We start from the raw sequence: 15,838 nt of genomic DNA, 5'->3' as shown, positions 1-15,838 counted from the left end.
AAGAACCCAAAAAATGCAACAAACAAACCAAAGTTTTCTGCATTGGGCTGGCGAGTACCTCACCAGAGTCCGCAAATGAGGCATCCACAGAGGCCACTCCGACCGCACCAGCAGCGAAGACAATCGGCAACAAAGATGAGAAGCACGACGATGAGGATGTCGTTCCGGAGCTGTAATCGCGATACCTCTGTTGTTCGACAAGCGTCGCTGCAAGGAAGGACAACGGCAGCTTGGAACTGAGATGACCTAGAAAGTAACAGGGAATCGAGTAGCCATTAGAAGACGCCAAAGCTTACGAAAGCGGGGTGCAAAACGGCAATAGGGGTTCAAACTCCTTCCGGCGGCGTTAGTCGCCGCCGCCCCTGTCCCTGCGAGCCTTGACAGCGTCGCTGCCACCCGCCTCATGCCGTTCTTCTTAGCCGCACGGAAGACAGAAAGAGCTATCGCCCTTGCAGAATTTCGCTCCCCTGTGCCTTGCTGCTCCCGCCCCTCGCACAAGAAAACCCCTTAAAATATTGGTAGTAATTGTTAAATTCATTTATTTGGATTCATCTATAAATTTATCCAATTCATTTATTTATATTTCTACATAAATTTAAGGAGATTTACATACATAATATTTTATATTATTATATTTACATATTTAATATTTATAATTTTAAAATTACATTCATACCATCCATAATTCATTTTCATATCAAATATGAGTGTCAGAAATAAAATATATGAATGATAATAAGGAAATATGAGTGATATATTTGATATTAAAATAATTTATGATGATATGTATATAATATTAAATTTTTGGATGTTAGTTATGTAAATACCTTAGCCAAGATTATTTATCTAAGGGGCACAAATTTCTTATTCGAAAAACATCGTTAAGGTTTTTCATTCGAGCTTGAAATTAATATTAGGGTTTTAATTTTTTTTAAATATCTAACTTAAGGTTTTCATATATAATTTAAATAAAAAATAATTAAAAAATGTTTATAAAGAACAATAAATATATTAAAAAGCTGTATCTTCCTATTAAAATAAAATATATAAAAATTTGTTTTTATATATATATATAGTTATTTAAAGATATTAATTCTATTTATATTAACATAATTAAAATTTGATGCAAAATATAAATAATGTAAATTAAAATGCGAGAATTAGAAAAACAAAATTTAATAATATTTATAATAAAATAATTTTAAATTTTGAAAATTCAAGAGAATAAATTTTATATGACATAAATGAGAGAAAAATAATATTCAAAATCAACAATATTGGCCTCAAATATGGATAAAAATTTGAATAGATTTTAAAATTATTTATTTATATTCTCACTGAAAAAAAAATTATTTTGTTTTGCTTGCAACTCAAACGAGTGGATTTTTTTTTTTTAATCTGGTCGGCCGAACAAGTGGGCCGACCAACCATTACGCTCTGACGACGATTTTTGGAAATCCCCGAAATATATAGGTACTGTCATTTGTTCCCCTCTTTTCCTTGTCGAAGGGATACCGCCGGGACGCAACCACTACATATAGTTGAATTGGTTTCCCGCTTCGGATATCGGATACAAGTCTTATTTATTTCTCAGAGATCAGTCCAGGTTTCTCTGCTTTCGCAATGGCCGCAACTCCCAACTCCCCGGCTTCTAAGGTCAGTTTCATTTGAACCCTATTCCGAATCTCACCATTGTATATTTGAAGCGCCGCTTCATGCTGGCGAAACCCTTGTAGCAATTGATGCGAGCTACTGTTCCTCTTCAATTGACTTTGTTCCTTTTATAGATCTGGTGTATTAAGGGTATGGTCTCTTCCTGTCAAGTTAATGTAGCAATTTTAAGAGATTATCCATGAATACGAAGCAGCAGAGGAAAGGATGTTTTGGTGAACTTTGCAATAACACAAGATTTTTCAGACCTTTTTATTTATTTTCTATCTATATTGCTTCAAAAATATATAACAAATCTTTTGACACAAACAACTTTTTGTTACATTCAAAACAAGGGTAAGATTATATACGCACTTCAGTCAAAAGGTGCGTTTTGAAAATTTGCAATCTTTAGTTTTGCTTTTGATTGTCTTCTGATGCTCCCTGATTTCACAATACAAAAAGGTAATGTTTCTCATCCATTTGATCTAAAATCATACCTTTTAGCTCTAGAACAAATACATGAGACTTTTAACTCCCGAATCATGATATAGTCTTACTTATATATTCTCCTAAATGCTATTTCTTACCTTATAATCTTGGAACATATATGAGTTCTTTTTGTAATGCCATACCATGGTGAAAGAGCAACTTTTTTCTCTCTATTATTTTCTCATTTTTGTTTGACCTACAATGCTTTTGATATGCAGGGGGGGTGTGCTTTTATTTGCATCTGAGATTATATCATTTTCATAATTTACAAATTAGAAGTTAATCTTACCCTATACTTGATATTAATGAAAGGTTTAGGTTCTTTCCATTATGCAATGCCTTCATAATCATATTAATTAAAGTCAATGTAATGATTTTTCATTAGCATACTTAAGATGTTCAAAATTTGTTTTGATTTTTCCTTAAAAGTATTTTAGATGTTCCAAAAAGCTACCTCTAGATGTTGTCAGGATGTGCTGCTTTGCTGAGAATTAAGTAGATTAGTGAAGGAATTTAGATCATCTAATGATGCTTAGAAAGATTCAACCAGTTTCTTTCTAGAATTGTCAGTGTGGTTTATTGGATTAATTTTTGTCTAATTAAGAGCTACACTGCATGTTGCAGCAACAAATCTTGAAATTTTTATACAGACCAGGTAATTTTAGTGTTTCTTAAGAATTATGGCTAGCTTAAAAATTAATTCTATTATTTATCTTGGTTGTAAACTCATTTTTAATGTAATTTATATTTGAAATATTTTCCTCATGCCATGTTGACAATTTAAAATGACAATGAGGCTTGAATGTAATATGTTTTGCAAAATGTATATTACTAAAAGTTGCATTTTAAAGCATTTATTGTGTTCTTGCACACATGCTAATCTATGATGCACCAACACTTATGCTCAAAGAGGTGTGTAGTGTTTGACCTGTATCAGACACGATATGCGTTTGACATGCATCACATGCCTCCAACATATGTCGGACACACCAAAGATGTACTTGATTAAAAAATTACTAAAACTAAATTGGACATACTTGTTAGACACGCTTGTCTTAAATATTTTATGAATTTTTTTAGTATAATTTATGGTATTTCAAATTAACAATTATTACAAAAATTCTTATATCCTCTCCACAATCCTTTATCAATCGCTCGTACTCAATGCCCCGGTCTTCAAACCTTCACATTTTTATTTATCTCCAGCAACTCGCGGCTAGGATTTCACAACGCCTGACTCTACATTAGATGATTGGTTGCATTGTATGTTTGTAATGTGGGAGGGAAGCCTTTGCATCATGGATGTCTCATTATATTTTGAACTATGTTGGGTTTCTAGTATAATTTGTGAATCTTTAATTGTTATGAAACTGATTCATAACATGGGGAAGTTTAGGAAAATCATAGTTCCAATAATTTGAAGGGAAATACCTTTAAAAGGTTGATATCATACCAATATCTGCTCAAACATCAAGGGACTCCCAGTGACTAACTTTCTTTTCAATTCTGCCCCCTTTTTAGCATTAGTGCACTTTCTATTTTAAAGCGTTAGATGCTTGGAGATCAGTTTTTTTGCAATGGTGCGTATACTTATTTATATGGTAAAAATTAACTTGCTTTCTAATGAAAAGAAAAGAAAAAAGGCGGGGACCATCTTTCTGTGAAGCTCTTTTTTTTTCTTTTTTTTTTTTGCATTGCCTTACATACTGTAAATAGAAAAAAAAACTAACATGCTTCATCTTTCAGGAAAAGGGAAAAAGTGGGTAACTAATAATGGATATCTTTGGGTCTAGAATGTACGAATGTAAATAATGGATGAGATGGGCAAAGAAACACACAAAAGTCTGCAAGTCTTAGTGTTTTAACTTTAAATTTAAGTAAAAATTAGTTACTTTTGATGCAAAATAAAAATATATATTTAATTTATCTCCAATGATAGGTCGAATGTCGCCAATCTAAAGTTCTATATGAAACTGATAACAAATATAAAATTCTATAGCAATCAAGATTCACACATAAAAAATAAAGGCTGGCATGTATCAAACTTAAAAAACCTTCAATCACACTTATCAATTGCTAAAACAGTTCATTAGATATAATAATGATAAAATCGGTAAGTGGGTTAGGATTACAAGGATATTCATCCCCTAAAAGTAGACATCTAGACTTGTGAAACACTTGAAAAAATTACATCTAGAACTATGCACTAAAATTTTAGTTCACTTTTCAATGGTTGCTTTTGTGCATCATATATGCATGACTATTAAATTTGGCTATATTGAATTGAGCATTTGATATTTATGAAAGCTGAGTATATTTGTTGTTTTTTTTACGAAGTAATTCATGAATCATTCACAAGTAGGTCTTTCATACTAATGTGTAAGGTACTTTTGATATCCACCACTAATAGTGGGCACTCTCTCATTATATTTATAGTAGCTTTAGAAGTAAATTGAGTGGATCTATTTAATAACATATCAGATGTGAATTTGCATGAGAGGATAGAAAGAGAGATTAATCCACAATATTGGTTATATATTCATGAAATAAAGTCAAACCAAAGTCAACGAAGATTGGATTGAAACTAGTGTTTCCCGGTTCTCCAATTTTGAAGCATTTTTCCCAATGCTCTATAAAATTTTATGCGGCTTCTCCTTTCTTGCATTTAATTTTTAGAGGCCTTTGTAGAAGATCTTGCAAAATTCAGGTACACAATTACCTTATCATGTGGTTTGAATTCCAATACATATCTTTTTGTTCACATACTTAATCATCATAACTGACAATTAATTAACTGTGAATATCCTCAAGCAGATCATATATATCCTATGTAAATGATTGTACAACTTCGCTTGGTTTGGACTCAATAAGAAGTTCAACAAGATCAATAATTTTTCTAGGTTGATATCCTATGAAAGCTTCATATGGACTCATGCTTCTAGACTTATTAACAAATAAATTGCATGCAAACTCAATCATATGTAGCATCAAATCTAAATTAGATGCTTGTTCTTTGCTAAGACAACATAATAGATCACCTAGACTCTTATTAACTATCTTAGTTTGTCCATCAATTTATTGTTGATAGGCAGTTGAAATTTTAATTAGGCTCTCATTTTCTTCCACAAAATTTTAAAGATAAACTCATGACTTATACATTCCTATTAAATATAATGATTTTTTGTAATCCATACAATTTAATCGCTTTATTAAAATATAATTTTGACATGTGAGATGCATCAGCAATTTTAAAACTTAGATGAAATAAGCTATTTCTGAAAAGCAATCAAGCCCTACAAAGATAGAATCATATTTCTTTAAAATTGTGGTAATCCTTAAACAAAATTAATAATAACATATTCTCATGCTTTATATGGATTAGAGAATGGCTTATAAAGTAAAATATTAGGCTTCTTCTTCTTTTAGCTGTTTGACAAGTTCTGCTTTTTGAAACAATGTGTTCAACTTCTCTTTTCAAGTTACACTATTAACACTTATCTTCAGTTATGACTATACTGTTATCTCGACCAAATGCCTGCAACACCACTACCATCTAACTTTAAGACCATAGAAGCTCTTAAAGTTGAGTTAAGAATACAATTAAGTTCTCTTAATAAGAAATCCATCCTTAACCGCGAAACTAAGCATAGTTGAGACACTGGTTAAATTAATACATCTCTGATTATGATCCTTACAATTGAAATAATATTCTTTAATGCCACATTGCCACCAATAGGCATCTTGTATGTTCAGTTAAATAACAAAAACTTTTTTTAGTTCTAATACTATTTTTGTACAAATATATATTCTTTTAAGAATTCAACCCATTGAACATGCATCTGTTCTAATTTTGCTCAAGTGCTTAGATATTTTAAAGCTTGATGATTATAATATTAAACAAATTCCTTGGGCAGTGAGTAATGCCTCTAATATGAAAAATGACCGGACAATTTCATAAATTTCTATCATAATTGGATTAATTTTTTTGCCCCATTTAATTTTTCACAAAATAAGCAATGGAATGCCCATCTTGACTCAAAACTCCTCCAATCCTTGCGTTAGATGCATCTCATGAAACTTCACTATATATAGTAAGTTGAACAGTTTCAAAGCATCTTTGATTTAGAGAAATTATAGCTATCATCCACCCAAGCTATTTTCTAAGGTTTTGGGTGCGGTTCAACTTTCAAACTCATGTGTTCAATCAACTTAGCAATAATATTTATGCAGCTTTTGCTATCGATAATGAGATTTAAGAGTTGTTCGCCATGTTTTATATGACAATTCTATTAGAGGGTTTAGATGAATAGAGGCAAGAATGAACGATCATGACTACAATGGGTTTGAATCATCCATTCCTTCTAATCTACCATTACCAGAAATGATAAGGAAATCAGTCGTCGATTCCAGCGCATTTATCACAGCAGACATCGCAAATCAACGACCACGATCAAGAGCAACTATTTATGAGTTCTTTTTGTTATTGTATTAATTTATTTCTATTATTTTGTTTCAGTTGACCTTTGTACCCCTACGAGGGAGTTTAGTGAGTTGTAGCCCAAATGGCATATGAGTCTTTGTTTCTTCTTTATTATCGAGACCTATATATAGTGGTCGGAGTCTTTGTATTAGTTTTTCAATGAATATTTGAATGAAAATCTGATTTTGTCTTCTTCTTTTTTTTGTGTGTGCTCAAGAGAGAAGAGAGATCCCGAGGTGCGGGCGAGCGCAATACCCATCAGTCATCAGAGGAGTCCGTGGCTCGTGGCCTTTATCCTTTTCCCCTCTTTCATCTCCACACTCGACGACCCACCACCGTTCCTCCACCCTTACTCAATTCCACCTCCAAAACCCCCTCCAACCGGCAGTCCAACCCCCTACCTCCTCATACCCGACGCCACCCTCCTCTTCCCCATTGCCGCCGGCCACCCCCTTGCTCCCTTCCATTATGAAGATTTCAAACCTCATAATTTCTTGCCTAAATTGACTCCAAGTATGAAAGGAAAGGAAGTAAATTTTATTTGAAATTCAAATATCAAATACTTTCTTAATTTGCCAACTCTAAATTAGGAAAGTGCATAACTCCAAGCCTATTTAAATTCAAATTAGATTTGAGTTATTATTCTCTTTCCTAAATCGCATAAGTTGATTTGGAAGTTTCAAGATCTCTCCCCAAATCCCTCCCTCTCCCTCTTAATGCCGTCGTCCCCATTAATGGGCTCCTCCCTTGAATTTCCTCTTTAATCCCTACATCCTATTTGAATTTGAAATCAAATTATCAAATTCAAATCCCTCCAAAATCACTTAAACCTGAAACTAATTTCAGATTTATTCTCCTTTACTTCATCCAAACCCTAAACCTAATTTATCCCACAAGCCTCTATCTCCCCTCTCTTTGGCCGCCCACTTCCCCTCCCCATGCCTCACTTGGAAGCTTCAAGCCTGCATGAATCCTAAAGCAAAGAAGACAAGACAATTCCTCTCCTTCCTCTGCCGTTAGTGCTTGGCCGATTCGGAAATCGTCCACGGATTCGTTTGCAATTCCCAAGGGCAACTCATGGCACATCCACCCATACCTCCATCTCCGGCTACTCTCCCGTGAATCAAGATCATCGACGTCATCATCCTCTTAGTGGCATCGCTTGGTTTGCTAAATATCTCTCTTCGTTGAATAATTCCCCTAGAGCGTGAGTGAGAGAAAAGGGAACTCGAGGTGAAAGCTCTTGATATTAACCTATGGATTATTATTACGAGTGCATTGGACTTTACTGAATTTGCCAATTTTGTTTTAAATTTACTTTTCCTTCTAAATTGCAACTGCTTACTAGAACAAGACTTCAGGGATAGTTCTTTAAATTATTTCTTGCAATTCATTAACCGTAAAGTAACGAGCTAACAAAAGTTTATTATTTTCTCATAATTCCTGGTCGTTTCACATAAAAAAATTTCCATGCATAACGTCAGAGCAGTTACACGAGCAATTCATTGCTTTACACATATGTTACTGTACAAGCATTTCACAAAACAATGTATACCAGTATATAGCCATTCAAAGAAATCATCCAAAGTATAAAATAGTTACTAAACCTTGATCTTTTCATCAAAATAATTAAAAGATATCAAATTATGTATATGTATATAAAATCCCATTGCATTTTCACGTGATTATCATGTCAAAATCCACCCAGGTAGACATCACAATACTATGAATCTACCAGAACAAAAAAGCACATCTAAATCGTAACGGTCTAAAACTATACAATACATCTATCATGTTTACATAGACATCTAACCGAAGGTACTTGACGGTTGTTATTGACAATCTTTTTTATGACTTGTCTACTTCATAGAAGAACTTCCTAAAATATAGTCATCAATTAATGGGGATGAGTATACATAGAGATACACAACACAATGCTATATCACAATTCTGACTATTAGAAATCACAATAGGTAAGGAAGAAATATGCCAATATGCATGGGGATTGTTTAGCATTTCAATAATGTAAAGATTTAAAGATCTAACATAAATATGATATTTGACATAATGATCAATATCATAGCTTATAGGAGTTAAAATAGGATTAATATAATAATCATAGTGGCTGGCCATTCTGGTCCTTCGTAACCGGCATTTAGCATCTTGGAGAGCTTCGACCTCAGTGCCACCTCTGTTGCATTGATTGTGACATCCTACGCCATTAGATTCACGCCCTGTCTTGCAACATTTGCTTCACCGTGTGGGTAATGCAGCTTCCCCATTGCTCCACCACAACCATCAACGTCTTCACAACCATCCTCACCCTATCGTTGGCGGCAACTGATGTACCACCCGAAGAAAACCACTGAGTTGATCTGATGCTCGCATCGTGGGAATTGGAGAAGTGGTGCATAAAAAAAGATGAAGGGCAAGTGATTTTGGTTTGTCTACAGTAAAGTATTAGTTGGATTTAAAAAAGGGATAATTTTTAGGATTGGGAGTGCAAACTGTGTGCAATAGTATTTAGTTGGTGTGAATCGGATAACTGGTAAGCAGCTGCTATTTGTCTTGTTTACCGGTCAGATGATTTTCTCATGTAGTCATAACTTGGAAAATTTCAGTTATACGGTGATCTTTCTACTGAAATAGAACAAAAACCAGTGGAAACTGATCTTGTCCTGTTCTAACTTATATTTTCTATACCTCTTTTTTTCAATTCGATAAATGAATTTAACCACCTCTCCCATTTTTTATTGGCTATCCAAAAATCTCTACTTTTGCTCCTTTCTTTCAGTTTATTTAGCATGTTTTCATTATCCGAAATCTTTTTTCACCCACTTTCATGGATTTAACTTATTGTATTGCTGACAGGGTGAACATGAATCAGACGAGTTGATGAAGAACCCTGCCGATATGACAGCCTTTGTGAGTTATTCCTTGCTTTTTCTATGTTTAAAATGGCTGCAAAACTCGTAATATTTATTCTTTTTAAATTTTATGAATGTAAAATAACATTACCAAGCAGGGATTCCGATTGTATAATCTCATTCAAATGTGAATGTACTCGATCTTTTCCTTGTGTCCTCTATTTCTACGAAATATGATACTTCAACTTCCTTTTTGCTGTTATCATAATCTATTTTGTAGTGCTGGGGAATGTTTCCATTTTAACTATCTTCTAATCCAAAAATTTTCAGGTACAAAATCTCCTTGTTCAGATGGTGAGTTCCCTATTACTTGTTTGAAGATCTTACTTGAAAAATATTAATATAAGCTATATTTGCTTGGTACTGACTTGAAGGATATTCACAGCAAACCAGGTTCCAGACAATGTCTGAAAGCATTATCGGCAAGAATATCCTTTCTGGCTATTTCAAATCTTTTTACAAGTTGGCTTATATTATTGTAATGAGCAATAATGAATTGAGCCTATTTTCTTTTCTTGTTTCCTTTGGCGTTCCATGTGGCTGACAGTCTACTTGCTGACTAATTAAGGCTTTGTTTGGGACGCCTTTTTTCCTCCTTAAAATAGCTTTCTAGTTCAACAACAACATCAAGCATTTGTCCCACTAAGTGGGGTCGGCTACATGAATCCTTTTTCGTCATTGTGTTCTGTTAAAAGTCAAATTCTCATTTAAATCTAGTAAAGAAATATCATTTTTAATATTTTCTAACCAATATTAAAATTAAAATTTTTGTATTATAATGCTGCTTTAAGAAGCAATAAAAAAACGGTCCCAAACGAAGCCTAAAAGTCATCTTTAATTAAACTAATATCTAAGGCTTCGTTTAAGACAACTTTCTTACTACTTCTTAAAACAACTTTCTAGTTAAAAAATAAATTTTTTATACTAGAAAGTTGCTTTAAAAAGCAATAAGAAAGTCGTTACAAACGAAGAAGAAGTTTTTATAGTTTGAAGATGTTAGAGAGTCAAATAAATGACATTTAAATAATATAGCATTACACCATAGATTACTAGAAAATTCAATGAAATTTGTGAAAGGGAACAATCATGCCCGAACAGAAAATATCATTGCCACTACTAATACTTCTCCCCCATATCAAAACTTCAACTGTAAAACTGTTTGTGCTGAGATATTTGGCAAAATTTTCTTTATGACTATCTTCTCTCCTATAATTTCTTTCCCAACATTTAGTGTAGTACTTCAATATTCCATATTTATTTTCTTCAAACTCTGTTTTCTTTAACATCACACACTAGATGAAATGGGAAGCCGCATTGACGAGCTGGAGCAGAGCATCAACGACTTGAAGACTGAGATGGGAGGAGAAGTTCCGATCAAAAAGCCTGAAGAGCCAAAAAATTCTGATGGTTCTTCTTGAGATTTCTACATTTGCAGACAGATTGAACTGGGAGGCTATATGTGTTTGTACGGGTTCTTCTCTGTGACTGCTACACTGTTTACATGTCTTTGACAACTTGATCCTTATATAACTATCGTTTCATTCCGTTAAACTTTTGGTGGAGTTCAGTGTTTGCCTCTATATTGTTTTAACATTTTTCAGATGTTGAGTATTCTATGTGCTTGGAAGTAAATGCAAATTTATTCAATATCTATGTTTGTGTGGCTTATAATTTCATTTTAATCATTGAAAATATTTTTTTCCTTCATTTTTGGCATAATTCTTTCTGTAGATCTTACTTTTCTTTCTTAAATTAAGGAGATTTACAAACACAGCATATTTTTTCTATATATCTATATATTTAATACCTTAAATTTAACTTTTATAAAACCAAATGTACTCTTTCATATGTATATTTTGATGTGATTGGGATGTTAGAATGTAATATAAATAAATGTAAAAAATTAGGTGTTAGATATTTAAATATAAATTTCTCTAATATTAAATTATAATTTAAAATATAATAATAGTATTGACTGTATGACATGAGATATTTGTCTCATGCGAAATATAAATGATATTTTACCATTAAAGCTTCATTAAAAAGTTGATACTATTTTATATAAAGATTCATATTGTTTAGAGAATAAAGCTTCCTGTAATTTACAATTTTAAAGAATAAGAACATTGCTTATTTTAAATAATTTGATAATATAATTCTAAAAATAATAATAAACAAACAATCATAAGTGTTTCACAAATATTTTGATGTCTTTGTTTTTAAAATGACAATGTTATTATATGTTAGTTATATTTATTTGTTATTTTTTGTTCAATTTTATTATATTTAAAAATGTTTGTCAAAAATAAAGGAAACTCATTGTAGAGTTGATATAGAGGTTTATTCCAAGTTTTAGTTGGTTCATCAAGGAAAAGTTGACGATTGGTTTGATTTGAAGGAAGTGGTTGAAGTGTTGAGCATTTGCTTGGCTGGTTTACTTTTTAATGGTGGGGGAAGTTCGACAGTCGAAAGTGAGGAATAGAAGAGCATGTAGAATGAGATATTGCACAATAATTTGACTGGTTTTGTAGTATGGCCTACCACCATTTTAAGAGGGTAGGATTGATTTAAGTTTCGTTTGAGACAGCTTTATTATTACTTTCTAAAGCGACTTTTTAGTAAAAAAAATGTTTGAATTAAAATTTTTTGTACTATGAAACTACTTTAAAAAGCAGTAAGAAAATCGCCACAAACGAAATCTTAATAGCTCAAAGGGAAGTAATACAAAGCTTCTCAATAGAAGTGTTATGATCTTTATAAGTAACTATCCTTTTGCATTTATTTTCTATGATTTTGATTTATATAATTTTATCTCTAATAAATCTATCAAAAATGTATTATCTCATGATTTCGTGAGCTTTTAATATATAACTTTTGATATATTATATATTTGATCATGCTGAATAATATGAATATATGATATAATTTTATTGCATTTTTTATTAGTTAGAAATGTGTGTATGAATGTTAAGAGTGAAATGAGTAGGAAAAATATATATTAAAAATGGGTTGAAAGTGATATAATGCGATTTCATATGATAGTACTAAAAATGGACTGATATGTAATGGAATGTGATACTGATTTGGTTGAAAAGAAAGTGATACTGATATGATTGATTAATATCATATATATATGGTATAATAACCCCACGTAATACCTTCAAGATTCACTTATTCACTAATGTGATCCATAAGGAGTAGGTGACTGATTAGGAGTTCTAAGGAGTCGGGGCGACTGTCACATGATTCAATGAAGGGGAGTTATAGGGAGTTCACTAATTGGGAGTTACAAAGGTGATTGATTAGGAGTCATAAGTGCATGAACAAGATCAATATACCCTTATATGAATATCTAATATAGAGGATATTGATATTATTTCTAATACTAATTACTAATATCAATATTGACTATTGTTATTGACACCAATTGTTGTTACTACTTATTATTATTGAATACTAACCCTACTAACAATAATGATTAAGTGATATGAATAAATGAAGCTGGTTGAATGATAAAGCCAATATAATTGATTGATTGATAGAACTAATTGTGATATGTAATAGAATGATTGATTGATTACAATAATTGTCACATATATATGGCATATATAGATGCATTGATTTTCTTATAGGATTTATGACACATTATTTCTCTTTTGCTTTGTATTAATTTAAGTTGTAAGATTTTAATTATTTATTGTGCTTTTATACTTATTATGTGATTTTACATTATTTCAGGTAAAGATAAGGGCACTGTAGCAGGAGGCTAGGTAATAACATATTTTAGTTTTATTTTAAATTTTCCAATTATATGTATTCTTTTGTAGCCATTGTAACTATTATACATATGGTTTTAGGATTATGAATGTAACATGTAAATATTAATAGTAGTAATATAATTATGTTTTTCTTGTTGTTATTGGTTTTTTTATATGATTAATTAGCTCTAGATGTCAAATTGAGCTGGTTGAAAATGATCGATAATTGGTTACTAACTAAAGAAAAATGCATAGAATGAGTTGAAAATATAATGAAGAGCAAATTCATTTGCTTTAAATCCTGGGATGTAACACTATTTGAATCATTGGTGGCCTCGAGGGGTTCTTTAATTCATCATCTAGCTTTAGACAAGGATGCCCCCTCAACCCCTGCCTCTTATGTATTGCCATGGATGTTTTCTCTGGCCTCGTTGGTTCACTTGCTGCTAACATAAATTTTGTTGGGATTACTACTAAAGTCAAACATTTGTCCCGCATAATGTATACAGATGATATTCTTGTGTTTGATAAGGCTTCCTAACACAATTGTGATGCTCTTAGTAATATTCTATGCACCTTTGCAAATGTCTATGTGCTTAATATCAATCACGCTTACAGCTCTCTCACTATGTCTATCAACACTCCCTACCCTAGTGGCAAATTTGTTGCTCTTAATAACAATAATATATGCAATAAACACACTTATTTAGGCATCCCCATATTCACTAAAAGAGCTGACCTAACATACTTACATCCTCTGATGCAGAAGACTACTCAACATTTTGGAAGGATGTAAGGCCAAGCTTCTTTCTTTGCTGGACGCCTTCAACTTATCAAGTTCACTATATGGAATAAAGTAGCATTCTATATACGTGGTGTTATTAAACCTAAAACTCATTGTAAGTTTTTTGGTTAAATTTGTGCTAAATTCCTCAATTTTGGAGATTTCAAAGTAAAGAAATTGCACATGATCTCTTGGAAAAGCACCTACAAATCTAAGAAGTTTGGTGGTTTGGGTATCCCCTAAATCAACACTATATCATGCGAACAATTGTTCTTTCATCAATAGGTTGTATAACAAGAATAACCCTACATCCTTGTGCCTTAAAACAAAATATATTTCCCCATGGAACACAACACCTATAAAGTCCTATAATTTTTTTTTTGGGAAAAGTATACAAACAATTGCAAATAGTGTAAACACTCCAAATGCTATTTCATCAATCCCCATTCTTTATAAACACTCCAAATGATTATATATGGGGAACTCAGATAAGGAATAATTTCAATCTTATATGCTTAGCTTCTATATAGCTTCTAATGTCATATGACATCCTTATATATGATATAAACACCACGCTCTGAGATATTCTGCATATTCATGGGTTTTGGGGTTGGGGCAAGGCTTAAAACGGTTGAGTTGTCACTCAGTCACTAAATCCATATCCAAATTATTTTTTAAGTGCAACTACTTATTTTATATTTTATTTGAGCCCATTCTTAAACTAAATATTTTTATGCTCAGACCTAGCCTTTTACATATATTTGAATGTGCCTTTGACATGTGAAGTTCTATTTATAATGTCAAAAACTTCTTCCTCATTATTTTATGCACTGTTTATTATCTTTTGGAGGGAGAGAAATGATATAAAATTTAGCTCTTTCTAAGGCAACCTATCCACTAAATGCTACAAAATCAGAATAGTTGTTTACCTTAAAGTTTCAAAATGGAAAGACTAGGACAACCTCAAGTCCTTGCTATACTATTAAATTTTATGATGTTATTTGGTTGGATTTATATGAGGCTTACATCACTTCGCAACTCTTCTTGGGTCACATTCTATTGTGTTATTGAGACGTACTTGTTGGTTCTACTATATGAGTGTTATGATTGTAGTTGTTATAGTGAGTTATATGTTTTCAATATAATGTTAATTGCATTACTATTGTTCCCTATATATTGCAATGGGTGTAGTATTTTGCAGTGTGTATACGCACTTGTTAGTATTGAAGCTAGTAATATTGGGCAATGGTGTACTTTTGCTGATTCCATCTTTGATATTGATATAAATTTATTTATATTTGATGATGTTGTTGTGCTACTCGGGACACATTTTCTCTCTGAATGTGTTACTTTGGTCCTGCATTTTTCATGGTATGGTGGGAACTCGACATGTCTTAAACGATGATTATAATTCCATGATTCCATACCTACTCCCCTTTGACGACCAGTGTAGCAAATAGGGGATTTGCCCCTCCTCTCCATACATACACTAATGATCTTTTCTTATAAATTCTGAGTTAAAGGCATAATGGCTTTGACTTTATTTATTTTTTTCAACTTTACTCTTGTATTCCTACTTTATTAGTTTTGCCTATCATTTGTATTGTGATTCTTTTGTTCATTTTTTTAGTGAACTAGACTCCTATTTGATGTAGCTCAAGCAACTCCATTTATTATTCTATTTTTACTTTTTGTAACATTATCTTTTTCTTTATGCAATGAGCCTAGGCCTTAACCCTCCCCCCCG

General features: G+C 32.2%; 2 protein-coding genes across 5 annotated transcripts in view; one reads left to right on the top strand and one right to left on the bottom strand.

Moving 5' to 3' along the window:
• LOC110094056 (protein MSP1) overlaps positions 1–509 on the bottom strand; it is a 34,151-nt gene extending 33,642 nt beyond the window's left edge. For 3 of the 4 annotated variants that reach the window (XM_020819197.2, XM_020819198.2, XM_028691737.1), the window contains exons 1-2: positions 297–509; positions 59–207 (exon numbers count right to left, since the gene is read on the bottom strand). In XM_020819197.2, the coding sequence (XP_020674856.1) occupies positions 59–207; positions 297–405 (258 nt within the window). In that variant the 5' untranslated portion in view covers positions 406–509. The remainder of the gene's footprint in view (positions 1–58; positions 208–296) is intronic. The other variant, XM_020819200.2, reaches the window with a different exon arrangement.
• Positions 510–1,435: 926 nt separating this feature from the next.
• Positions 1,436–11,200, top strand: LOC110094064 (heat shock factor-binding protein). The gene is made up of 5 exons (XM_020819208.2): positions 1,436–1,656; positions 9,494–9,547; positions 9,820–9,843; positions 9,935–9,977; positions 10,843–11,200. Exons 1-5 carry the CDS (start codon positions 1,624–1,626, stop codon positions 10,965–10,967), a joined length of 279 nt encoding a protein of 92 aa, XP_020674867.1. The 5' UTR covers positions 1,436–1,623; the 3' UTR covers positions 10,968–11,200.
• The last annotated feature ends 4,638 nt before the right edge of the window (positions 11,201–15,838 follow it).

Source organism: Dendrobium catenatum, unplaced genomic scaffold (assembly GCF_001605985.2).
Source record: "Dendrobium catenatum unplaced genomic scaffold, ASM160598v2 fragScaff_scaffold_156, whole genome shotgun sequence".
NCBI lineage: Eukaryota > Viridiplantae > Streptophyta > Magnoliopsida > Asparagales > Orchidaceae > Dendrobium > Dendrobium catenatum.
Note: the sequence above shows the minus strand (reverse complement) of the source record. Positions and strands in the feature narration are given on the sequence as shown.

Coding starts and splice junctions, on each gene's coding strand:
- LOC110094064 (XM_020819208.2), top strand. CDS start 1,624: ATGGCCGCAACTCCCAACTCCCCGGCTTCTAAG. Junction 9,548..9,819: donor CTGCCGATATGACAGCCTTT/GTGAGTTATTCC, acceptor AAAAATTTTCAG/GTACAAAATCTCCTTGTTCA. Junction 9,844..9,934: donor AAAATCTCCTTGTTCAGATG/GTGAGTTCCCTA, acceptor GGATATTCACAG/CAAACCAGGTTCCAGACAAT.